Source organism: Lepidochelys kempii, chromosome 17 (assembly GCF_965140285.1).
Source record: "Lepidochelys kempii isolate rLepKem1 chromosome 17, rLepKem1.hap1, whole genome shotgun sequence".
NCBI lineage: Eukaryota > Metazoa > Chordata > Testudines > Cheloniidae > Lepidochelys > Lepidochelys kempii.
This window is the reverse complement of record NC_136396.1, coordinates 22927909-22955162: the sequence shown is the minus strand read 5'-3', so window position 1 is coordinate 22955162 and position 27254 is coordinate 22927909. Positions and strand designations below refer to the sequence as shown.

General features: G+C 44.6%; 1 protein-coding gene across 1 annotated transcript in view; it reads right to left on the bottom strand.

Annotated features, from left to right (window-relative positions):
• Positions 1-27254, bottom strand: part of LOC140899499 (myeloperoxidase) — a 44309-nt gene that overhangs the window by 5463 nt on the left and 11592 nt on the right. Inside the window, exons 5-9 of the mRNA XM_073315118.2 lie at positions 23086-23401; positions 13595-13755; positions 9296-9548; positions 3324-3494; positions 451-688 (exon numbers count right to left, since the gene is read on the bottom strand). Of these exons, the coding sequence (XP_073171219.2) occupies positions 451-688; positions 3324-3494; positions 9296-9548; positions 13595-13755; positions 23086-23401 (1139 nt within the window). The remainder of the gene's footprint in view (positions 1-450; positions 689-3323; positions 3495-9295; positions 9549-13594; positions 13756-23085; positions 23402-27254) is intronic.

The window sequence follows — 27254 nt, the reverse complement described above, 5'->3', positions numbered from 1 at the left end:
CTGCTGCAACAATAACCGTCAAATTAAACCTGCATTTGTAAGAAATGTTTTTAAAGTGGCAATACACAAAACAGAAATCAAAATTGACATAGTGTTTGCATTTTTCATGTTGGTTTGAAGCAGGCTGGATTCATAAACATAGGATCACGATCCCAGAAATTATCACCTTTAAAGGAGATTTAAGGGGGTGTTTCACCTTTCTTCAAAGCCTTCTAAAGACCATCCATGCACCAGTGATTGGAGCTGCCTGGCCACGTAGGGGTTAATCAACTGCCCTTCCCACAAGGGCACCCCTTTAATAACTGTGAATGAAACTCCGGTATTGAGCTGTGGAGCTTGGAACACCAAGCAAGCTCATTGGCGAGGGAATGGAACAGCACAGGACACCGACTGCCGTTTGTTCTTTTGTAAATAAAATGGAAGTGGAGATTCACTTTCCAGTCAGCCTACCTGTCCCCATCTCGCAATTTCCTGAACTGAGATCCAATGATGCAAGCCAGGAGAGGTCCCACTCTGCCATTGGGAACAAACGGCTCTGCCATAGCCCCAATCCAGATGTCAATATTGTCTGGTGTCCCGTACAGGTCCATGAACTTCTTGGCTAGCTTATGATTTCTCAGCACTTCAGAGAGTTCAGCTAAGTTGCGAGGCTGTGAAAGCCCACAGAATTGCCTCCAGGCGTTATACCCTGCAGAACCAGAGCAGAGCAGTCAGTACTGCCATCTGTGCCAGCATCACCCCATCTGTAGTCCGTTCCCCATGGGCAGCCCGCTTTGCCTTTGCCCACTAGTAACATTTGCCTTGTCCAGGATTTTAAAACGCATTTCAGCTGATGTTGGTGTGTCATCTAGGATCAGACACTGAATTAACAAAGTACTGTCTTCACAAATGGGAGTGGGAGTTAAAGCTGACTTAGAAAGTTCAGTGTCCTACTCATCTTGCATCTCAACTACTGCAGCAGTCTCTTCTCTGGCCTTGACAAATGCAATCTTGCTCCGCTCATAACGATCCAGAATACTTCTGCAAGGATAATTTTCCTAGCCAATTGCTTTAACCACGTCATTCCTCTCTTTAGATCCCTCCACTGTCTCCCTCTTCTCTAATGCATCGAACACAAGCTGCTTGTATTCACTTTCAAGGCCATTTACGCCTATCAACAAGGCCTCACCCTGCCTATCATCTCTCATGCACCATCTAGGTGTCAGTTCCTACCTGACTGGCCAATGGCAGCCCCCATTGCCCCCTTGTTAAATTTTCAAGCAAGCACCTTTGAGCTTTCTCTCATGCTGTCCCTTGCACATGGGAGGAGCTCCCTGTCAACATTCTCAAAGCAACCTCATTATCCTCCTTCAAACTCTCCTGTGTGTGATGCCTACAAAAGCTTGCCAACAGTTAGGCTGCTGCTGTTTTGAGACCCACTGCCTGGCGGGCTGATCAATATTGTCTCGCTGTTTCCTTGTGCTTCCCTGGAGGTATGTCTATAGCCATCTATTGTCTCATTTTATACTTAGATTCTTCTTCTGTCTTTTTGTTCTGTGTTTGTACAGGGCCTAGCACAGTGAGATCCTGCTCCAGTACTTGGGCTCCTAGGTTCTATGGTAAAACAAATAATAATAATCCAAGGTTCAGAATCTGCCAAAGGACATTGTTCTGGTTTTGAAAGTTTGAGCAATTTCTACCAAAAAATGAAGTCCAGATACTATTCCTGCTGGGAAAAATCTAGTCACCACTGTTTTCATGGACTCCAAGCTCAGAAGGGACCCCTGATCATCTAGTCTGACCTCTTGTAGATCACAGGCCAGAAACTTCCCCACAAGGAATTTCTTTTGAACGAGTGTATCGTTTAAAAAATCCATCCAACCTGGATTTAAAAGTTGCCAATGATGGAGAATCCACCACAACCCTTGGTCAAATTGCTCCAGTGGTTGATTACCATCACTTAAAAATGTATGCCTTATTTCAAATCCAAATTTGTCTAGCTTCAGCTTCCAGACACTGGGTCTTGTTGTACATCTGTCTGCCCATTTAAAGAGCCAATTATCAAATTTCTGTTCCCCATGTGGTACTTACAGACTGATCAAGTCAACCATTAACCTTTCAGCGTCAAGCTAAACAGATTGAGCTCCTTGCCTCTCTCACTATAAGGCATGTTTTCCAACCCTTCAATCATTCTTATGGCTCTTTTCTGAACTTTCTCCAGGTTCTTCTTGGATTGCGGGCACCAGCACGGCACACAGTATTCCAGCAGCAGTCGCACCAGTGCCAGATTCAGAGGTAAAATAACCTCTCTGTTGCTACTCAAGATTCCCCTGCTTATTTCTCCTAGGATCTCATTGTCTCTTTTGGCCATGGCATTGCACAGGGATCTCACCTTCAGCTGATTGTCCACCATGACCCACAAATCTCTGTCAGAGTTTGAGGCAGTTACAGCAGAAACGCTCCTGGACATCTTCTCCATGTTGGGTGCTGAGACTCTGACCTCTCCTACCCCTTTTACCATGAGTCCTCTTGGTGGGGCTGCCCCCTGTCCCTCTCGGGGTGTTCCCAGGGCTCTGCCCTTGCTTCATCTCCCTTCGCTCCCTGGACAGCCTCACAGGACTCAGCTCTCATCTGCACACTGATGGCTCACACAGCTCTCTCCATGCCTCGCCTGTCTCCTGCTTTCCAATCCCACCTCTCAGCCTGGCTCTCTGACATCTCTCTTCGGGTGTCCTGCATCATCTTACCCGGGATACAGCCAAACCCAAACACCTTCCCTTTCCTCCCAAACCTTCCCTCTTCTGCATCACCATCGATAGCCCCCAGCCCCGTCACTCGCGCCTGCATCGCAGGGGCTATTTCTGACTCTACCCTCTCCCTTGCTGCCCATCCAGGTCATTTCCAAACCCTGCTGCTTCCTCCTCAGCATCTCCAAGATTCCTTCTTTTCTTTCCATTCCACACCAGATCTCTTGTCCAGGTCCTGACTGCTGCACCAGCCTCCCTCTGGCCACCTGGAGACTCCCTTTCCCTCTGGCCCATCCAGAATCCAGCAATAGAGCCACCTTCCTTCTCCATCCATGATCACATCCCTCCTCTGCCTCTCATCAGTTCTGACATTAGATTTAAGCCTCTGTCCACCTTCTCCAAGTCTCTGCACAGTTCTGCCCCTCCCTCGTTATCTTTCTTTTTCAATGTTGTATTACCCCCCTTCTCCTCTACTTCGCCTTCTCCTCTGTCCTTCCTGGGTTGTCTGGAAAAGTCTAGCACATTGTGGAAGCAACTGCAAACAATGCAGAAAGAACATTATTACTACCTATGGGATGCAGTCTTATGCTTACTTACCTGGAAGACCATGATCTCTTCCCCGTTGCAGGTTTAAGGCTGCCAGATCCAGTCCAATTATTTCTACCTGTTCAAAAAGCCGCTCCTGGAGCTCCTCAACCACCATTTGATTCTGTTTCATTAGTTTTGCATGGTCAACCAGCAGACCACGGAGAAGCGGGTCAATGCCACCTGCAATGAAGGTCAAGTCCAGAAAGAAACAGAACAGTCTGTAATACATTCCACCTTGTAGGCTACATTTTGTGCAACAGAAGGTTAGCCCCAATGCTCACTTTGCTCTTCAGGGGTCACCTGAGATCCTTCCTGCTCTGATGGTTGGGAAGGTTCTTCCTAGCACCATGTTCCCCCTAAGGAACCAGAGTAGTTTTTAAGAATGTCTGCAGATGCAGAGGCCTGTTGGCTGACAACAACATGAGCTGCTCAAAGGAAGCCAAGCAGTTTTAGTAAACAAACTGCATAGGAAGAACTGGGAAGGCTTCTCCTTCAGGAAAAGTGGATCTTTGTGTTTCTACCTCACAGCAATAAAACAGGAGCTGGAAAAGGCCACGCAGGTAGAGCTGGCTGGGCAATGTGTGTTTTGTTCCTGGAAAAATTTCATTGAAATTTGTCTTCAAAAGTTTTTAGGTTTTCATCAAAAACATGAAAATCAAAATTTTGAGGCCAACAGGGGCAAAAAGTGAAAAATGAAATGTTTTGGTATTCAAGTTTTCAACAAGAATTCAAAATGTTGTTGAAAGTGGGGAGTTGCTGTGAAAAGTTCCATTTTGACAAAAAAGACCCCCATTCATTGAAAAAAAATGTTTCAAATGAAAAATTTCACCAAGCTCTACTTTATCCTTGCCAGGCCCTCCTCATAGAGAAGGGCTTTGTTTTACAGTTCCTTTTGTTCTGTATAGTTTTAAAATGTCCTCCCCAATGGTTTTGTTGTAATCCCCTTGCTCCCTTGGAAGAGTTGGCCAGTGTTGAATTCCTTACTCTCAGGAACATTTTCCTGATATTCAGCTTAAATTTTCCTTTTCTCAGCTTTACGACATTACTCTTAATTACACCTCCTGAAACACACTGAACAATCCTTCTGTCAGTGATGTAATGCAGTGCTAAGCTGTATTATAGAGTTCCCAATTTGATATGAACATGTTCCTCAGGTTCTAGACCTAGCAGCTCTCTGAGTGATGTCTATCCTAAAAGTGTTCAAAAGTTCTTTTAGTTGTTTTATCTGATTTGTCTATTCTCTTCATATTTGGCCACTTTGGTTCTTTTCCAAAGCTGGAATAGTAGTTCTGAGCTGTCTTCCCATCAGGATTTGGGCTGGACTATGTCCAGTAACCATGACTGGTGTTGATGTGTAACTCAGAAGGGCAAGGAATGGATTTTCTTGGCTGTCTGTCTAAAGCTCTCTCCGCCTCTCCATTTGCTCGTGGGTGATGTGGACTGCTAGTAATGCGATTTTGATATTCAGGATATTTTGAGCACAGGGCTGTTGGTCATTAGTTGTTGTTTGATTTCTGAAAAGCTATACAGTTCTTATAATGCTGAGTTCATAGCGGTGCCTCAGGCTAGACCCACTAAGGGATTTAGGCCCCTAATTTCCACGCCATAAGATCCTTAAAACCCCTGCTCCACTGCTGCCTAACTCTGTAGACACCTAAATTCCATAGCTGCCTACATGTCCACCAGTGGGCATGCATAAAGCCTCCAAATCCTGATGCCACTGAGCTGCTCAGCACCCTAGCGCACACCTAAATCCCAGCAGGATTTACAAGCTAGGTGTTCCCCTACCAGGCTTGGTCCCATTTGGGTCCTGTGCAGAAGACAGTCAGCAATAAGGAGAGTGGGAATTAGACTGGCTGAAGTTCATGCTCCCCAGTTAGCAAGGGAAGAGCTGTTTCCAAATCCCCCTCTTTGATTTGGCACAAAGCCTTGAACTCAGCTCTCCTACATCCCAGGTAAGAGCCCTAGCTGGCAGGCTATTGGTTAATCTGAGGGTGGGGGTGTCCCAGTCACTCCTGTCGAAGCTGTTCCGTTTGGTATTAAGCAATTCATTGGGCCAGAGACAGAGAGCGAGAGATTTTGACTCGATAGCCTGGTGGCTAGGGCCTGTATCTACCATGTGAAAGAGCCATGGTCAAGCCCTTGCTCCAATGACTATTTACTTATTCACAAGTAGTGAGTTCACCCATGTCATACTTTGGCTAATTTGGTTTAAGATTCTGCTGAATGAGTCACAGTCAGTTGAGAGGTAGGGCAGTCAGTTCTAAAGTGGCTGCACTCTGTCCCATTGTATATATATCCAATTAGCATGAAATGCATATAAAAAGAAAGTTCACCACTAAACATGAGTGAAAGGAGCTATAGAATTGTGTATTTTTAAAATATAGCAGAATGCTATTGATAAACTCAAAATCTTGGGGGGAAAAATTCTCCTGTTTGAGATATTTGTTCGTAATCTAGATAAGGCCATTTGTTTTCCGTTTGTACTGATTTTTACTGAAAAATTCCTGGATTTTTCAAAAGCTATTATCTGGTTTTTACTGATTGTCACAACTCATGGACCGGAAAACTCTGATTATGTTAAGAAAATCCAATACATTACATTAGGTACATATGTCTATGTTAGTAAATCAGTCTAAGTGTAAATGCAAGGCTGTCTGTTAAAGTAACACAATGTAGTGGAAGATACACATAGGCAAGTACATATGTTAATGTACAGTTCATGAAGTAACTTTTAAATTGCTTTTACTTTCAATCCTCTTACTTTTCTCTGCTTGTTGCTTTTTTTTTTCTGTCCTCTCATCCAACATTAACCCTGGTATTTACTCAGAAAACTGGGAAATTAATTTTTTGCACTGATTTTCACCTCTTTTTTAGTTTTTGTAATAAAAACACTGATAAATCCCTAGATAATTTTAAACACAATAAAAACTGAAAATGAAGGGCCTTGACCATAGTCCCAGCCAGATGTTAATCCTGCCTGCTACATCGTAAAGGTAGCTAGGTGCCATCTAAAGACACAGATAGAAGCCCAATGGGATCTTCTCAATAGATATTAGGCATGTAGGTGCTTTGGGAAATTCTACTAGCTGCTAGCTGCATCTTTAGATATCTAAAGACCTTTGAAAATCTGGTCCTAGACCTCTGCATCTCAGTCTCTGGAGCTGTAAAATGGAGATAATTCCCACCTCTGAAGGTCATGAGACTTACTTCTTGTTTGGAAAGTGATTTTGAGGCCTTGATTAAAGGCATATTTAATATGAAAACTGTACATTGTATAAATTTTATAAACTAAGCGGACTATCAGCAAAAGCATCATTTAAAAATGGTGGCTTATTAGAATTAATAGAACAGCTATTAAAAGTTATGTTGCATAGAATCATAGAATCATAGAATATCAGGGTTGGAAGGGACCTCAGGAGGTCATCTAGTCCAATCCCCTGCTCAAAAGCAGGACCCATCCCCAATTAAATCATCCCAGCCAGGGCTTTGTCAAGCCTGACCTTAAAAACTTCTAAGGAAGGAGATTCCACCACCTCCCTAGGCAACGCATTCCAGTGTTTCACCACTCTCCTAGTGAAAAAGTTTTTCCTAATATCCAACCTAAACCTCCCCCACTGCAACTTGAGACCATTACTCCTTGTCCTGTCCTCTTCTACCACTGAGAATAGTCTAGAACCATCCTCTCTGGAACCACCTCTCAGGTAGTTGAAAGCAGCTATCAAATCCCCCCTCATTCTTCTCTTCTGCAGACTAAACAATCCCAGTTCCCTCAGCCTCTCCTCATAAGTCATGTGTTCCAGACCCCTAATCATTTTTGTTGCCCTTCGCTGGACTCTTTCCAATTTATCCACATCCTTCTTGTAGTGTGGGGCCCAAAACTGGACACAGTACTCCAGATGAGGCCTCACCAATGTCGAATAGAGGGGGACGATCACGTCCCTCGATCTGCTCGTTATGCCCCTACTTATACATCCCAAAATGCCATTGGCCTTCTTGGCAACAAGGGCACACTGCTGACTCATATCCAGCTTCTCGTCCACTGTCACCCCTAGGTCCTTTTCCGCAGAACTGCTGCCTAGCCATTCGGTCCCTAGTCTGTAGCTGTGCATTGGATTCTTCCATCCTAAGTGCAGGACTCTGCACTTGTCCTTGTTGACCCTCATCAGATTTCTTTTGGCCCAATCCTCCAATTTGTCTTGGTCCCTCTGTATCCTATCCCTGCCCTCCAGCGTATCTACCACTCCTCCCAGTTTAGTATCATCATTGTATTGTAACTGGGAATTATATCTACACTGATGAGAGGTAGAACATTCAAAGCAGAAGATTAAACTAGCCCTGCAGCAGGAGTAAGACACAACTTAGCCTCTGCTCACGTTCCAGGTCTTTAAGGATACAATTATCAGCAAGTTCTTTTGCAGATGCCCACTGCCAGTTTTTGCATATAATTTCATAGTTTAAGTGGTTTTGCAAGGTTACATTTAGTCAACACAGTGAAAGTTACTGGCAGCTTTAAAAATCTTTCTTAGAGTGACAGGCTGGGTGAGGTAATATCTTTTATTGGACGAACATCTGTTGGTGAGAGAGACCAGCTTTCGAGCTACACAGAGCTCTTCCTCAGGTAGTGTAGCACAAAACCTGGTCTCTCTCCCCAACAGAAGTTGGTCCAATAAAAGATATTACCTCACCCACCTTGTCTTGCTAATATCCTGGGACCGAAATGGCTGTAACAACGCTGCATACTAGAGTAATTTTGTTGCTCTTTTTTAATGCCTTCAATTTGTTTTAATTCTGGTGCCCAGAGCTGAATGCAGCATTCCAAGTGCAGTCACAGTCGAACAGAGACTGTCACCTTCTTGCTCCATGAGCTGTTCCATCTACATATGCAGCTCAAACTTGCACTGGCTATTTGTGGTGCCATGTTTAGATTGAAGCTCATGGCTCGCCTGCTGTCCATTGTTTATCCATTTTAGAGTTTTCTACCATTACCCATCACCAGGCGTGATGCGTGAACCACCCACTTGGGGAGGCTAACCCCCGTCCCTGCCCTTCCCCACACCCTCCCCGCTGGAGCCTTGAACCCCCACCGGCAGCCCCCCAGCCCTGGGCCGCCTGAGTGCCCCCAGTCCGGGAGCACTGGGTGGGCGGCCCCTGGCGTGGACCCTAGTGCCCTGAGCCTTAGCCAGGTGGCCCCCGTTGTGGCCCCCAGCGTCCCAGAGTGTCACGCAGGCTGCGCGGCCCCCAGTGCCCCAGAGCGCTGTGTGGGTGGCATGGCCTCTGCACCTCCAGTCCTAGAGCATCGAGTGGGCAGCCACAACACCTAGCAGCCCAAGCACTGGCCCCAGCTGTTCCAAGTCCTGGGCCATGGGCCAACAGGCCCCAGCCCCATGCCCTCAGGAGGGGGCCTCAGGGTGAAGATGAGCATTGCCATGCCAGGCTGTTTACGGAGGCTCAGCCTCCTTTGGCCTCCGATACCCGCCACTCATGCCCATCACCATACTGACTTAGTACCTTCCAGGTTAATTAGATTAGCATCGTGAGGTCCTGCTGGACTTCACAGAGTCTTTGGCTCATCTCCCTTCCCCCTGGATATGAGAAGCTCTAGCTGTGGAAGGTGTGGGGAGGGCGATTGTAAATGTCATTCTGGAAAACCTCTTATCGAAGAAGAAGGTTTTGCAGACCCAAGTCTATAAAAGGTCTGTAATAAATATCCCTATGGCCAGATAGTTACCTTTGATGAAAACTGTTTATTTGCTGGAATTAAGGAAATGATTTATTAACTGAAAACATGTCCTGATGCACAGAAACAAATGATCAGTTGTAACGAGCTTTAGGTTCTGATTCAGGAATGTACTTAAGCATGTGGTTAACTTGAAGCATGTGCTTAAGTCCCAGTGAACTCATCTGCTTCAGTACATTGTTGAATCTCTGCCTTGCTGACAAAGCAGGACTGCAGGCAGGGCCTGGCAAAGCATGCTTACCTTCCATTACAATCCTCCAGGAAGCACTGAATGTGAGGTGAAGAGGGACCCGGAAATGTGGACCCAAAGGTTGGAAATGATCATCTAAACGGGTCACAAAAGGCTGTACAGAACCATGACCAAACCGAAAAGCCAAGGAGAATACATTTGCCACGGTGGGATCCACAGACTCATCATAGCCCCCGTAGCATGGTATTTCCTTCTCACTCTCATCTCCAAGCAGAAGTGGCAAGTAGTCTCTGTATGTTACTACCTGGAAGGGAGTACAGACTGAGTTAGAAGCTCATATACACTCTTTCTAAAGGAAAAAACGATCACTTTCTAACGTTATCAATAGGATTGGTCAAAAATTCTGTGTCAAAATGCAAGACATCAATGAAACAGCCAGGAAGGTAAAAGACAACAAGAAGGAAATTTTAAATATATGAGACACAAAAGCAATTCAAGCAATGGCTTTGTTCTGTTACTAGGTATGGATGGCAAAATTGTGCGTAATGATGCAGAAGAGGCAGAAGTCTTCAATAAATATTTCTGTTCTGTGTTTTGAAAGGAGCAGGAGGATGTATTCATAACTTGCAGTGATCATTAAATGCTTTCTATTCCAATAATAAGTAGGGAGCATGCTAAACAGCAACTGCTGAAGTTAAAAGTTTTAAATCTGCAGGACTGGAAAACTTTCCCCCAAGAGAATTAAAAGAATTGGCCGGGGAGCTCTCTGAGCCACTGATGTTGATGGTCCAGAGGACCAGAGAAAAGCCAGTGCGCTGATATTCAGAAGGGTGACTAGAAAGGCCCAGCTACCTGAGGGGCTTGGACAGTGACTGTGCCTTGTGTTGGCCTCTGCACAGGGCTGAACTTCACTCACTGACAGCATGGCTGAGATATGAACTTTCCTCCCCAGCTGGATCTCCTTATCCTGTAAAGCTCCCCAAGAGGATGCCTTCATAAGAGATTAAAGTCCAGGACCTCCATGGTAGCATTCTCTAAAATGCTTCCAGCTCCATGATTGGGCCAGCTAGACAGGCAGAACTGAAGGCTCTCAATGTGTGGCTTAGACAATGGCATATAAAGGAGGGATTTAGGTTTATTAGGAACTGGGGAAACTTTTGAGAATGGAGGAGCCTATACAGGAAGCATGGATTCCACCTAAACCAAATCAGAACAGGATTAAAAATAAAATTAAAAAGTTCATAAAAGAGTTTTTAAACTGAGGGTTGGGGGAAAGCCAACAGGTGCTGAGGTGCACACAGTTCAGAGAGAGCCATCCCTGTGGGGAGGATCTATTAACAGGGATTCTCTATATCCTAGTAGAGAGGAGAGGATAGAAATTGCTAAAGTACAGGCAGGAGCTGAAGAGAAACAGTGAAATGAAAGAGTCTCTTCAATTATTCATCCAAAATATTAAGAAATTTTAAAACGGTTGGTTTTCAAATCCTAGAAGTCTAAATACTAAGATGGATGAACTTGAGTGCCTGGTGTTAAATGAGGATATTGATATAACAGGCATTACAGAAACTTGTGGAATGATGATAATCAACAGGATAAGGTAATAACTGGGGATAAATATATATAGGAATGACAGAGTAAGTCATGCTGGTGGGAGAGTGACAATTCATATGAAAGAAAGCATAGAGTCAAATATGGTAAAAATCTTAAATTAATCAAACTGCACCATAGAGTCTCTATGGACAGAAATTCCATGTTTGAAGAATAAGAGTAGAAATTTATTACTGACACCTGACCAGAATGGTGATGGTGGCTGTGAAATGCTCAGGGAGATTAGAGAGGCTATAAAAATAGAACGGGAGGACTTGTGGCACCTTAGAGACTAACCAATTTATTTGAGCATAAGATTTCATGGGCTACAGTCCACTTCATCAGATGTATAGATTGGAACATATAGTATATGTTTCTTACTATATGTTCCATTCTGTGCATCCGATGAAGTGGGCTGTAGCTCACGAAAGCTTATGCTCAAATAAATTTGTTAGTCTCTAAGGTGCCACAAGTCCTCCTGTTCTTTTTGCTGATACAGACTAACACGGCTGCTACTCTGAAACCTGTCATTATAAAAATAGAAAACTCCATAATGGGGGATTTCAACTATCCCCATATTGACTGGGTACATGTCATCCCAGAACAGGATGCAGTGATAAAGTTTTTAGATACCATCAGTGACTGCTTCTTGGAGCAGCTAGTCCTGGGACCCACCAGAGGAGAGGCAATTCTTGATTTAGTCCTAAGTGGAGCACAGGATCTGGTTCAAGAGGTGAATACAGCTGAATCACTTGGTAATAGTGACTATAATGTAATTAATTTTAATATCCTTGCAGGGGAGAAAATACAAAAGAAGTCTACCACAGCAGCATTTAATTCAGACTGGGGAACAACACAAAAACAAGTAAGCTAGTTAAACGGAAGTTAAAAGGAACAATCACAAGAGTGAAATGCCTGGAAGCTTCATGGAAACTTTTTAAAAACACCATAATAGAGGCTCAAATTAAGAAAAAATAATAATAAGAGGACCAAAAAATGCCACCATGGCTAAACAACACAGTAAAAGAGGCAGACAAAAAAAGTATCCTTTAAAAATTGGAAGTCAAATCCTACTGAGGAAAATAATGTAAAAAGGAGCATAAATTTTGGCAAATCAAGTGTAAAAGTATAAACAGCCAGGCCAAAAGAGAATTAGCAGACAACTAGCAAAAGATTCAAAAACTAACAGAATTTTTTTAAAGTTTGTTAAAAGCAGGAAGCCTGCCAAACAATCAGTGGGGCCACTGAATGATCAAGGTGCTAAAGGAGCACTCACAGAAGACTAGACCATTGCGTAAATGAATTTTTGCATCGATCTTCACTGCAGAGGATGTGAGGGAGATTCCCACACACCTGAGCCATTCTTTTTAGGTGACAAATCTAAGGAATTGTGCCTCTTTGAAGTGTTAATAGAGGTGGGTTTGGAACAAATTGATAAATTAAACAGTAATAAGTCACTAGGACCAAATGGTATTCACCCAAAAGTTCTGAAGGAACTCAAATGTGAAATTGCAGAACTACTAACTGTGGCATGTAAACTATCAGTTAAATCACCTTCTGTACCAGATGACTGGAGGATAGCTAATGTGATGACAATTTTCTTAAACGGCTCCAAAGATGATCCTGCCAATTACAGGCCAATACGCCTAACTTCAGCATTAGCCGAACTGGTTGAACTATAGTAAGGAGCAGAATTATCAGATACAGAGATTAATACGATTTGTTGCAGAAAAGTCAACACTGCTTTTGTAAAGGGCAATCATGCCTCACCAATTTAATAGAATTCTTTGAGGGGGTCAACAAGCATGTGGAGAAGCGGGATCCAGTGGATATAGTGTACTTGGAGTTTCAGAAAACCTTTGACAAGGTCCTGCACCAAAGGCTCTTAGGCAAAGTAAGCAGTCATGGGATAAGAGGAAAGGTCCTCTCATGGATCAATAATTGGTAAAAAGATAGGAAACAAAGGATAGGAATAAATGATCAGTTTTCAGAATGGAGAGAGGTCAATAGTGGTGTCTCCCAGAGGTCTGGGACCATGGTGTTCAACATATTCATAAACGATCTGGAAAAAGGGGTAAACAGGTGGCAAAGTTTGTAGGCAATACAAAATTACTCACGATAGTCAACTCCAAAGCAGAATGTGAAGAGTTACAAAGGGATCTCACAAAATTGGGTGACTGGGCGAATGCCTCTAGAAAACCCAGTTTGAACCAAGAAATGCAAACTGCCTCAAGGGGTTGTCTTAGCAACTCACATTAATCATCCCCCACTGTTTTTAATTCCTGGAGGAGCTGTGATAACCACCTCCATGGAGTAGAACACAATCATAGTGAAACTATTCCTAGATTGATTGCATTGGTCCCCAAAGATACCGCATGTCTGACACAGTAATTATTTCCATTTGTACAACCCTAACAGGAAGCCACTAAAACGGAGCTAAAAAAACCGAGGAGTACTTGTGGCACCTTAGAGACTAAAGGACTCCTCATTGTTTTTGCTGAGACAGACTAACACGGCTGCCACTCTGAAACTGAGCTGTGAGTGACTGATAAGGCAGAGGGGACTTGCAGCACATAGGGCGCCTAAAACATTTAGATCTGCAGGCTGCTGCCCACATAGCCCCAGTGGCTACAGGACCGAGCGAGCTTGGTGTGTAGGAACCTGCACAGGCAATTCTGGAGGGGAAAACATCATGTCTAAATTTGAGCAAGAAATGTTTAATCAACAAGTGAATGGCAGCAAAACCGATATTGCAGCTAGTACCTGGGTCATGGCACCTATGATTTTTCGAGCCTCCTGGTAGAGCTTCTCTCCATCCCACTGTGGATTTAATTTCTTCAACTCGGTAGCCAAGCGATTGTGCTCCCGCACAAAGAGTGTGTGGATAGCTGTAAGTCCCAGATTTTCAGTTGCTCGTGCATCACCTAAAATATAAAAATACAGTATAATTTTATATTTTATTCATCTGAGGAACTGTTTTTAATTTGCCATATTAGACTCCTGCATTGTAAGGTGGGCTGCTAGCAAGTCACTGTGGCCACGGCTGGTAGTGCTGTCTAAAGTTAGGATTGCCCAAGATTTCCATGGTAATACCCTGTTTTCAGTTCCTTATAATTTTGCCAAACTTTAACCATTCAGGCTGAAATTTCCCATGCCAGGTGTCTTCCCCAGGCTGATTGTTTTCCTGAAATTTTCAGCAAAATTAGTTGAGCTGTTTCTGAGAATGGGACTATGGAATTAATGTTCTTTTGACCATGTTAAAATGTTCTTACCACTGTTTTGTTGAGGATCTCCAGCACCTCCATGCTGTGGAGCAGGGACTGGAAATTTGGTAGAGGGCCGGCCCTAGTGTAAGGGGTGTAATTTTGCCATTCCCATAAAAACCACACAAATTTGGCCAAGCTGCAAACCTCTGAAAAATCTCAGGTTGCACAGGCTCGGAGGAGATTTGTTAGGGGCAGGCAGAAAAAAATCTTCAAAGATTGTGTCTGCACTGAGCATGGTCCATCCCTTCACATGGTGAATGAACTGCACATGCACATTCCCACAGAGCGACGTAGCATGCTCCTGCCCAGGGCAGCTGGTGCCAAGCAGGATTTTCCCTGCAATTAATTCTCTCGGCTGCCGGGGGGGTTCTGTGCTGCTGTGTGCCAGACCTGGGAGCAAAGAGACTGTTTCCCTTGTACTCTCAATACCACCGCTCTAGGACCTAGAACGCACAGGGGAGGGGCAATATCACTCTCATGCAAAGGTGGAAGAGCGGGGGGAGGGGGCAGGGGTATGCTGGGGTGATAGGAGCTGAGGGGAACAGGAATGAGAGCTGGAGGTTGGAACAGAAGCAGAGTGGGAGAGGGACAGGATCTGGGAGGTGAGGGAATAGGAGCAGAGGGGGGCCGGGGCAGAAGGGTCTATAACCACTAGATCACACTGCTCTCCAGAACCTGTAATTGAACCCAGGATTCCTGCATCTCAGCCCTCCTCTGCTGTCAGCAAACAGCTATGAATTCTATTAACAAAATGGCTCTTCTCCTGCAATGGCTGGTCCCCATAAAGGATACCAATCTACTAGTGCTACCGGTTACTCAATTAGCTTAAATGGTAGAGAGCTTTGTTGTGGATCGAAATCTTCAGATCTTGCATATAACCCATGTGGGGTGGGAGCAAGATGATTCCACCTGTTGGACTTTCTATTTTTTTTACTTTGCTTTTCTGAAAAACAAAACAAAAAACACCATGCAACCTTAATTCAGCCCTTCTCCCCCACCCGCATTGTGTGTGTGCACATGATAATAGTTTTTAATTACATGTTCTCGTATAATTCCGGCAGTCCCCTGTCTCATTCAGTGAAGAGTATTGTAATCAAGGAATGGGTCACAGTTGCATAATGGAGGAGTCTATTATCTGTAGGACCCCTGCCTCCTTTGTTACAGAAGTGAGAAGATATGTAGTGTATGAGCCAGAGGGTTTTAGAAAGTTAAAGGATGATCTCATGATTTAAGCAGTTAAATGCTAGCTGAGAGAATTGGATTTCATTCCTGCCTCTGCCAGAGTTCCCATGTGAGTCTAGGCAAGTCACTTACACCTAGCTTCTCAGAGGTAGTCACTGATCAAAGACAAACTCGAATGTAGAATTCCCCCATGTTGGATGTAACACTTTTTGAGCTAGGAAATTGTCATCTACAATATTTAGAAATTCAGAGGATGTTTTAGTACTGAGAGACCATTCATAGAGAGTTCATTGCTGATCAAAGGTTCAGAGCCATGAACACTGGCAGCCAAATAGGGGATTTCCAAGAAAGAATAGAGACTGGGTCCAGATGATGAAGATGTCATCAATATAGCGCAAGTAGAGTAGGGGCGTTAGGGGATGAGAGCTGAGGAAGCGTTGTTCTAAGTCCGCCATAAAAATGTTGGCATACTGTGGGGCCATGCGGGTACCCATAGCAGTGCTGCTGATTTGAAGGTCTACATTGTCCCCAAATGTACAATAGTTATGGGTAAGGACAAAGTCACAAAGTTCAGCCACCAACTTAGCCGTGACATTATCGGGGATAGTGTTCTTGACGGCTTGTAGTCCATCTTTGTGTGGAATGTTGGTGTAGAGGGCTTCTACATCCATAGTGGCCAGGATGGTGTTATCAGGAAGATCACCAATGGATTGTAGTTTCCTCAGGAAGCCAGTGGTGTCTCGAAGGTAGCTGGGAGTGCTGGTAGCGTAGGGCCTGAGGAGGGAGTCTACATAGCCAGACAATTCTGCTGCCAGGGTGCCAATGCCTGAGATGATGGGGCAGCCAGGATTTCCAGGTTTATGGATCTTGGGTAGTAGATAGAATATCCCAGGTCGGGGTTCCAGGGGTGTGTCTGTGCGTGATTACAGACATGAAAGTTGCAATATTACAACAAAAAAACTTCAAATCCAGACTCCAGAGAGACTGCTGAATTGGAATTCATTTGCAAATTGGATACAATTAACTTAGGCTTGAATAGAGACTGGGAGTGGCTAAGTCATTATGCAAGGTAACCTATTTCCCCTTGTTTTTTCCTCCCCCTCCCGCCCCCAGACGTTCCTGTTAAACCCTGGATTTGTGCTGGAAATGCCCCACCTGGATTATCATACTCATTGTAAGGAGAGTGATCACTTTAGATAAGCTATTACCAGCAGGAGAGTGGGGTTTTTCATGCTTTGTGTGTATAAAAAGATCTACACTTTCCACTGCATGCATCCGATGAAGCTCACAAAAGCTTATGCTCAAATAAATTTGTTAGTCTCTAAGGTGCCACAAGTACTCCTTTTCTTTTTGCAAATACAGACTAACAGGGTTTTACTCTGAAACCTTTCTTATCTCTATCTGCATTGGGGGTACATGGGTTCTCCTCTTTCTTCTTCTGTAGGTCATATGCTGCCAATTTTCTTCCCCGTTCTGCACTGCCCTCTCTGATTCTTCTGAATAGAGACTGGGAGTGGCTAAGTCATTATGCAAGGTAACCTATTTCCCCTTGTTTTTTCCTCCCCCTCCCGCCCCCAGACGTTCTTGTTAAACCCTGGATTTGTGCTGGAAATGCCCCACCTGGATTATCATACTCATTGTAAGGAGAGTGATCACTTTAGATAAGCTATTACCAGCAGGAGAGTGGGGTGGGGGGAGGTATTTTTTCATGCTTTGTGTATATAAAAAGATCTTCTACACTTTCCACAGTATGCATCCGATGAAGTGAGCTGTAGCTCACGAAAGCTTATGCTCAAATAAATTTGTTAGTCTCTAAGGTGCCACAAGTACTCCTTTTCTTTTAGAGATAAGAAACTGTTTTCAGGCTCTCTGCACAGGTGCTATGGCAGACTACTGGTTTGGAAGAGTTATCCGAAGGAAGGAATCAGAAGGAGACCCCATTGACCAGAAGGCATGGGATGCACTAGGGATGGGAGTTCCATGACCACCACTCCCAAGAGAATGAGACGGCTGGTGGTGGTCGGGGACTCCCTAAGGGGGACGGAATCATCCATCTGCCATCCAGACCGGGAAACTTGAGAAGTCTGCTGCTTGCCTGGAGCTAGAATTCAGGATGTGACAGAGTGTCTGCCGAGACTGATCAAACCCTCAGACCACTACCCCTTCCTACGTCTCCATGTGGGCACCAATGATACTGCCAAGAATGATCTTGAGCAGGTCACTGCAGACTATGTGGCTCTGCGGAGAAGGATAAAGGAGTTTGAGGCGCAAGTCACATTCTCATCCATCTTCCCTGTTGAAGGAAAAGGCCCAGGTAGGGACCATCGAATTGTGGAGGTAAATGAGTGGTTATGCAGGTGGTGTCGGAGAGAGGGCTTTGGATTCTTCAACCATGGGATGTTGTTCCAGGAAGAAGGATTGCTAGGAAGAGATGGGGTCCACCTAACAAAGAGAGGGAAAAGCATCTTTGCAGGTCGGCTTGCTAACTTAGTAAGGAGGGCTTTAAACTATGTTTGCCGGGGGATGGAGACCTAAGCCCTGAGGTAAGTGGGATAGTGGGAGGAAACACAAGGGGGAGGGTACAACAGGGGAGGCCTCCTGATTCACTTTGAGAAAGCAGGGCAATCAGCTAGTTATCTTAGGTGCCTGTACACGAACTCAAGAAGCCTGGGAAACTAAGCAGGAAGAATTGGAAGTCCTGGCACAGTCAAGGAACTATGATGTGATTGGAATAACAGAGACTTGATGGGGTAACTCACATGACTGCAGCACTGTCATGGGTGGGTATAAACTATTCAGGAAGGACAGGTAGGGGAGAAAAGATGGGGGAGTTGCACTGTATGTAAGAGAGTGGTATGATTGCTCAGAGCTCCAGTATGAAACTGGAGAAAAGCCTGTTGAGAGACTTTGGGTTAAGTTTAGAGGCGAGAGAAACAAGGGTGATGTCATGGTGGGCATCTGCTATAGACCACCAGACCTGGAGGATGAGGTAGACGAGGCTTTCTTCAGACAACTAACAGAAGTTTCCAGATCACAGTCCCTGGTTCTCATGGGGGACTTCAATCACCCTGATATCTGCGGGAGAGCAATACAGCAGTACACAGACAGTCCGGGAAGTTTTTGGAGAGTGTTGGGGACAACTTTCTGGTGCAAGTGCTGGAGGAACTGTGCTCCTCTTGATCTACTGCTCACAAACAGGGAAGATCTGGTAGGGGAAGTAGAAGTGAGTGGGAACCTGCGCAGTAGTGACCATGAGATAGTCGAGTTCAGGATACTGACAAAAGGAAGAAAGGAGAGCAGCAGAATATGGACCCTAGACTTCAGATAAGCGGACTTTGACTCCCTCAGGGAACTGATGGGCAGGATCCCTGGGGAGGCTAATATGAGTGGGAAAGGAGTCCAGGAGAGCTGGCTGTATTTTAAAGAAGCCTTATTGAGGGCACAGGAACAAACCATCCCGATGTGCAGAAAGAATAGCAAATATGGCAGGTGACCAGGTTGGCTTAACAGAGAAACCTCTGGTGAGCTTAAACACAAAAAGGAAGCTTAGAAGAAGTTGAAACTTGGACAGAGGACTAGGATGGAGTATAAAAATATTGCTCGAGCATGCAGGGGTGTAATCAGGAAGGCCAAAGCACAATTGAAGTTGCAGCTAGAAAGAGATGTGAGGGTAACAAGAAGGGTTTCTATGTTAGCAACAAGAAGGTCAGGGAAAGTGTGGGACCCTTACTAAATGGGGGAGACAACCTAGTGACAGATGATGTGGAAAAGCTGAAGTACTCAATGCTTTTTTTGCCTCGGTCTTCACAGACAAAGGTAGCTCCCAGACTGCTGCACTAGGCAGCATAGTATGGGGAGGAGGTGAGCAGCCTTCAGAGGTGAAAGAACAGGTTAAGAACTATTTAGGAAAGCGGGACATGCACAAGTCCATGAGGCCGGATGCAATGCTTCCAAGGGTGTTGCGGTTCAGTGATGAGACAGAACACAGCTTTATGCAAGCAAACAGGCTGGTCAGCGGAGATGGGCTGTTTTGCCCCCCCTGCCTTCCACCTTCTCCTTTTATTATATTTCTCCCCCTAAGCATTACACACTGCTACACAAAGGAATGTATCACGTTGATTCATATGCTTAGTTACCATCCTCTATCTACTACAATCCTGGTTCTCAGGCCTTGAGCCCAGGCTAAAGAAACCTCCCACAGTTGCTGTCCAAACAATCAAGTTCTCAGGGTTGATATTTAGCCCTTGTCCTTGGATAGAGCAATGTGTGCATTGCTCCTAGGAAACAGTCAGGGTGTGCCCCGCCTGCTTCCAGGTGGAATAGCTAGACATTAACCCTTCACAAGGGTGCTGAAGGAGTTGGCTGATGTGATTGCAGAGCCACTGGCCATTATCTTTGAAAACTCATGCTGATCGGGGGAGGTCCCAGACGACTGGAAAAAGGTGAATATAGTGCCCATCTTTTAAAAAGGGAAGACAGAGAATCCAGGGAACTATAGACTGGTCTGTCTCACCTCAGTCCCTAGAAAAATCATGGAGCAGGCCCTCAAGGAATCCATTTTGAAACACTTGGAGGAGAGGAAGGTAATCAGGATCAGTCAACATGGATTCACCAAGGGCAAGTCATGCCTGACCAACCTGATTGCCTTCTATGATGAGAAAACTGGCTCTGTGGAGATGGGAAAAGTGGTGGATGATATACCTTAACTTTAGCAAATCTTTTGGTAATGTCTCACACCGTACTCTTGTCAGCAAGTTAAAAAAGTATGGATTGGATCAATGGACTATAGGGTGGATAGAAAGATGGCTAGATCGTCAGGCTCAGTGGGTGGTGATCAACGGTTCGATGTCTGGTTGGCAGCTGGTGTCAAGTGGAGTGCCCCAGGGGTCGATCCTGGGCCCGGTTTTGTTCAACATCTTCATTAATGATCTGGATAATGGAATGGATTGCACTCTCAGCAAGTTCGCATATAACAGTAAGCTGGGGGGTAGGAATAGGGTCCAGAGTGACCTAGACAAATTGGAGGATTGGGCCAAAAGAAATCTGATGAGATTCAACAAGGACAAGTGCAGAGTCCTGCACTTAGGATGGAAGAATCCCATGCACCGCTACAGGCTGGGGACAGACTAGCTAAGCTGCAGTTCTGCAGAAAAGGACCTAGGGATTACAGTGAACGAGAAGCTGGATATGAGTCAGCAGTGTGCCCTTGTTGCTAAGAAAGCAAACGGCATGTTGGGCTGCATTAGTAGGGGTATTGCCAACAAATCAAGGGAAGTGATTATTCCCCTCTATTCGGCACTGGTGAGGCCACGTCCGGAGTATTGCGTCCAGTTTTGCATCCCCCACTAGAGAAACGTTGTGGACAAATTGGAGCAAGTCCAGTGCAGGGCAAAAAAAATGATTAGGGGTTGTGGAGGAAAAAATCAGTGGACCCAAGTAGGCCTAAACTTCCCAAGAAGGCCTAAAACTTGGTCAAGCTAACTGTGTATATGAAGCATAAGAAGAGAGTGAGGAAAATTCCATTGTAAGGCAATTGCAAACAGCACAGCTTAAGAAATGTAACCATTAACCGCAAAGGAAACACCTGTCAATTACAGGAAAAGCTTGTTTTTGCTAAACTCCAAGTAAGGCAAAGCTACTGTTAAAGCTTGCAGTATATGCCAAATAAGGAAAATGCTGTTAAAGGAAGTGGGTTTGATAAATTGTGGTTTTCAGCAATATAAGCTCCTGTATTTTCTGTTTATGCCAGAGCAGCTCCGGCTGACTCTCCCTGTATGCACATGCTTGAATAAAGGAACGTCAGGTTTGTTCTGATCCAAACACAACGCGTGGTTAATTTTTCCACGACAGGGTCTTGGGCACATAATTTATGAGGAGAGGCTGAGGGAACTGGGATTATGTAGTCTCCAGAAGAGAAGAATGAGGAGGGATTTGATGGTAGCCTTCAACTACCTGAAGGGGGGTTCCAAAGAGGATGGAGCTCGGCTGTTCTCAGTGGTGGCAGATGACAGAACAAGGAGCAATGGTCTCAAGTTACAGTGTGGGAGGTTTAGGTTGGATATTAGGAAAAACTAATTCACTAGGAGGGTGGTGAAGCATTTGAATGGGTTACTTAGGGAGGTGGTGGGATCTCCATCCTTAAGAGATTTAAGGCCCAGCTTGACAAAACCCTGGCTGGGATGGTTTAGTTGGGGTTAGTCCTGCTTTGAGCAGGGGGTTGAACTAGATGACCTCCTGAGGTCTCTTCCAACCCTAATCTTCTATGATTCTATGATTCAGACACCCCCTGTGATGGCTTCCTGGTTTATCTATAGACATGAGCCCATGAGTGGACTGTGGCATTTTGGGCCGTGCTTCCTGCCATGGCTGCTTCACAGGATGTCCCATCAGAAGCCCGGGGTGAGCTTCTAATGGGGATGTGGAAGAGTCAGCAGCCCAGAACCTCACGGATTCTAGTCCTGCAGGTTCTTACAGTTGCGTGTGTGTGGGTTGTGTAGTGAGGCAATGGGCCCTTCAGTAAGCAGCTGAGACAGGTCTGTTGGTTGGTGTCAGCAACACTGTTTGAAGTCTCTGAGAGAGTAGAGCTGAGCAAGGAGGCTTAGAGTTTGTTGCTATGGAGATTTCAGAGGAGCAGCCATGTTAGTCTGTATCTGCAAAAGGAAAAGGAGGACTTGTGGAACTGTGGCCACTGCATGCATCCGAGGAAGTGAAGCTGTAGCTCACGAAAGCTTAGGCTCAAATTTGTAAGTCTCTAAGATGCCACAAGTCCTCCTGTTCTTTTTGTTTACGTGGAGAGTTAGCGTGCAGGAAGTGGGGATGTCAGCCTACAGTGCTCTAGTCTGCTGCACGCTAACTGGCTGTGTGGGTCACAGAGTATTTAAATGCAGGGTCCACGCCGCTGGTTAGTGTGCGGCATGGTACGGCACTTTAGATTTACACCCCAGATTAGTGCGCACTAAATCTCTGTATAAACCTGCCCTTAGTATAGAAAGTCAGTGGTCTGGCAAAGTAGATGAGAGATAAAAAGGAACCAGTCACCAAACTGAAAATTAGGGGTAGCTTAGGTACAAGCGATAAGGAGTTGATCACATTTGTAATGTACAAACAGAATAAATGCCAAACCAGTAATATGCTTTAAAAACACCAATTTCACAAATCTGAAAATATTCATGAGCCAAATCAGCTGGGAAGAAGAATTTAAAGAGAAAAATGTGAAAGGTTCCTGCATATCCAGTCCACTGTTTTAGAGGAAAATGGCTTACTATTGCTTCCACATAGTGCGGTCACTCTTCCATGTCACTGGTACTGCTCTATGCTGAAGTACAAACCCTGGAACAAACCCTGCTGTTGATGATGTGAGAGAAGGGGTGATACAGTTGGTTGCATGTGATAGAATTTGTTTTGTTTGTCTTTTTTTTAAAAAAAACCAACAACAAAGCTTATTGGAAAACCAATTTTTTTTCATGGTAAATTCCATCGGAAAAGTGACCATTTGACATTTTTTGACCAAAAAATGGTGGGTTTTCTGTGGGAAATTTCCTTTTGACTAGAATTTTTCATTTAGTTTTGTAATGACATTTTAAAATGAAAAAATGGTTTGGCTTAAAGTGTCATTTTGGTTTTTGGAAACCAAAACATTTCCGTTTCCATTTTCAGTTTTATCATTTTCATGGTTCCCCCCATTTTTTCTTACACAATACTTTTACACAATAGTTTCTGATGTCTCATTATGTTTGTCTCAGGGACTGCTAAGTCTCTCTGCAGCTCACTTCAGAAAATTAATTGTGCTCCAGGCACATGACTTACCTGCTTTAAAACAGGGAATATTCATGATCTTGTTTGTGAATAAACAGGGGCTTTGGGAATTGTTCTCAAAGGGCAGTAATCCCAACCCTGCATCCGTAAAGTTCTGGTTCAGCGCCATCAAACCAAGCTGGTTTGTCTGATTCCTAAGACTCTTAGCTAGAGGTACTTCACTGCCATACACCATGCTGGCATCCAAGAATGAGGTGATTGCATTGATCTGCTCGTGCATAAATGTTCTGGCATTGCACACTGGAGCTGTACGGACAAATGGCATACAAGTATTTGGATCCTTAATTCGTGGATCATCAGGGGGAAACTGTAGAAAACAAAAGAGAATTACTCCCAATTTAAAGTGTCGAGGTGTTGATAAAGATTGGATTTTTTAAAAAGATATTCCTGAGTTCAAACAGAATTATTCTACGGAAGATCTGTGGCCTGTGTTATACAGGAGGCCAGACTAGATGATCACAATACCGCCTGGCCTCAGAATGTATGAATCTAGGAATGTTCCAAATGCATTATCTATTCTTATTATCTATTAAAATAGCAACAGGGCAATTCACAGATTGGACGAGACTCATGGTACATCTAGTCCAATGTCCTATCTGACAGTGTCCAGTAGCAGACAATTAAGAGGAAGGTGACATAAAACCCCACAGCAGGCAGTCATGAGATAATCTGCCCCCATGAAGGTCTAATCCTAATCCAGTGGTTCTCAAACTGTGGGTCATGACCCGTTTTAATGGGGTCACCCAGGCTGGCGTTAGACTGGCTGGAGCGCAGGGCCAAAGCCAAAGCTTGAGCCCCACCACCCAAGGCTCAGGCTTTGGCTTCAGATCCGGGCAGTTGGGCTCAGGTTACAGACCCCCTGCCCAGGGATGATTCCTTGGATTTTGGCTTTGGCCTTGTCAGGGTTCCTTCCCCACTCTGAACTCTGGGGTACAGATGTGGGGACCCGCATGAAAGACCCCCTAAGCTTATTCTTACCAGCTTAGGTTAAAACTTCCCCAAGGCACAGATTCCTTTCTTGCCTTGCGATCGCTGCCACCACCAAGTGATTTAACAAACAATCAGGGAAAGGACCACTTGGAGTCCTATTCCCCCAAAATAGTCCCCCAAGCCTACACCCCCTTTCCTGGGAAAGGCTTGTGCATATATCCTCACCAATTGGTTACAAAGGGACTACAGATCCAAACCCTTGGATCTTAGAACAATGGAAAAATCAGTCAGGTTCTTAAAAAGAAGGATTTTATTTAAAGAGAAAAAGGTAAAAGAATCAATTCTGTAAACTTAGGCTGGTAGTTAACCTACAGAGTAGCGGAAAATTCAAAGAGCACAGAGGAACCCCCTCTAGCCTTAGTTTCAAAGTTACAACAAAACAGGGATAAACCTCCCTCTAGCAAAGGGAAAATTCACAAGTTGAGAAAACAAAGATAAACTAATACGCCTTGCCTGGCTGTTACTTACAAGTTTGAAATATGAGAGACTTGTTTAGAAAGATTTGGAGAACATGGATTGATGTCCGGTCCCTCTTAGTCCCAAGAGCCAATGGCCACAGAAACAAAGAAGCCAAAACAAAACCTTTCCCCTCCCACCAGATTTGAAAGTATCTTTTGTCCCCATTGGTTCCTTTGGTCAGGTGCCAACCAGGTTACTTGAGCTTCTTAAGCCCTTACAGGTAAGGAGGAATTTAGGCTCCCCCTATGGTTATGACAGGCCCCCTGCCCAGGACAGCGGGGCTTGGGTGGGCTCAGGCTTCCGTCCCTCCTTCTGGGGTCCTGTAGTAATTTTTGTTGTCAGAAAGGGGTCGCGGTGCAATGAAGTTTGAGAACTCCTGTCCTAATCCCTAATAGTTAGAGATCAGTTTAAAACCTGAAGTAGAATTTTTATAACCCTGACAAAAATTGTATTAGTATTAGCTATTCTAACTCTGGCTGCTCTTGTTATCCACAGAAATGTCCAGTCTCTCTTTGAATCTTGCCAAATTCATCATCTCGTATCAGTCAGTTCCAAAGTCTAATTATGTGTTGTGCGTGAAAGTATTTCCTTTGATCAGTTTTGAATTTGCCCCCTTCCAGTTTCAATGGCTGTCTCCTAGTTCTTGTGTTATGAGGCAGGGAGAACAGGAGCTCCCAATCTTCCTTCTTCAGATCATTTATTCTTTCATATGGTCCCTCTCGAAGCTGAACAATCCTAATTTTTTCAATCTCTTGTCACGTCATGCATCCGATGAAGTGAGCTGTAGCTCACGAAAGCTTATGCTCAAATAAATTGGTTAGCCTCTAAGGTGCCACAAGTCCTCCTTTTATTTTTGTGAATACAGACTAACACGGCTGCTACTCTGAAACCTGTCACAGGAGAGTTTTTCCAGGCCCTGATCATCCTTGTCACCTTTCTCTGAACGCCTTCTAATTCTGCAATATCTTTTTTTCAAAATATAGTGATCTTTATGCATCGTAACATCATGTTTCCTTTTTTGACCACAGCTGCATATGGAGCAGGGACATTGAAATGTCCACAGTGATGCCCGAGTTCTTTTCCTGATTTATAAAAATATTACATACAACCCTACTCTCAAACAACCCAATTAAACAAAAATCCCAACTATGGTTAAAGAATATTATTTAGATCACAAAGTCAAGCACTCAAAAGTTAGGAAATTACAAATTTTATGGCTGCTCTTAACTCTGCCTTTTGTGTGTCCATTCTGTGCACTAAACGAATCCTAGAAAAAATAGTATTTTATCACATAATAAAAGACTGTAGCATGATCACTATGTGCCACGGGACAGAGTAAAGACTGAATGGACAACCTGAATTCTGGTATTTTTAAACTTTGGATTGCTTGACTTTGCAGTCTAAATAGTGTTCCTTTAATGTAGTTTTTGTGCAAGTAATTCCCTGTCTTCTTTGGCTTGGGGAAGGTGGTGGGTGCAGCATCCCAGTCTGTCTCTCCCCACAATACCCTTTTTCAGCTGATAGACATTCGCAGTACGGTGGCTACTGTTTCTTTGGCAGCAGTGTGGGCCCCGCCTTTGAATGTGCTGTTCAGTTAGTTTTTCAGCAGGCTACCAACATGTTTCTGAAGAATAAAAGTGAGAGAGGGGAAATGGCCATTTTTTCAACTATTTGTTGTATCTCAGGAAAACGTGAACAGAATTACACAGGGCAATGAACGGGCACTTCTCTGGCTCCAGGGCTTTCGCTGTGCCAAATTTCAAAAGCCAGCTGCAAACAGTGGAGCTAGTAGATCATCCCAGAAAAGCTTGCAAGAGTATTTTATGATGGAATTGTGACGGGGTGTGTTGTATCAACCAGGCAAGGTACTAACAAGCTTCAACAGGACTTTATTTTCAAAGTGGAAACCTCTTTACCAAGCTGCTGCTGCACCCTCTGTAGCTTTCTCCCAGCCTCTCAACTCCTCCCCCTCCTTCCTGTTTCTTGTCCTTTCAGACTCCCAACAGCCAGTGCTCCCAATTCTAATAATTACAAGAAACATCTATCAGAGTAACAGCCGTGTTAGTCTGTATTCGCAAAAAGAAAAGGAGTACTTGTGGCACCTTAGAGACGAGCCAATTTATTTGAGCATGAGCTTTCGTGAGCTACAGCATCCGATGAAGTGAGCTGTAGCTCACGAAAGCTTATGCTCAAATAAATTGGTTAGTCTCTAAGGTGCCACAAGTCCTTCTTTTCTTTTTAAGAAACATCTAAACACCACAGGGGTGTACAAGCCCCACTCTGAGGAACCAAGGGTTAATGAGTAGCCCAGAACGCCCAGGCCAGGGCCTGCTCACAATGGAAGCAGAGCTCAAAAGGGAGCAGCCCAGTTCTGTCAGGGTAGATAAAGCAAGGGAGCAGTTCTACGTAGTTAGCTCCTACAGAGAGGCTACAGGAGCTCCCACCACTTGGACCAGACCCATCCCCTGAGCTGCCTGAGGAGACTGGGAGCAGTGGGCTGCGATTGATGGAGAAGAGCCTTCGGATCATTGCCAGGGAGAAACCCTATTCGGTGACAGGTTTCAGAGTAGCAGCCGTGTTAGTCATATTCGGTGAGTCCATAAGCAGACTCTGCTGTGACTTTGGAGGGGCAGAGGCTTGGGTAAGAAGTGACCCAGGGAGCAGGCTTGGGGGGTGTCTGCCCCAGGCTGTGTATCTGACCTGCCAGTCAC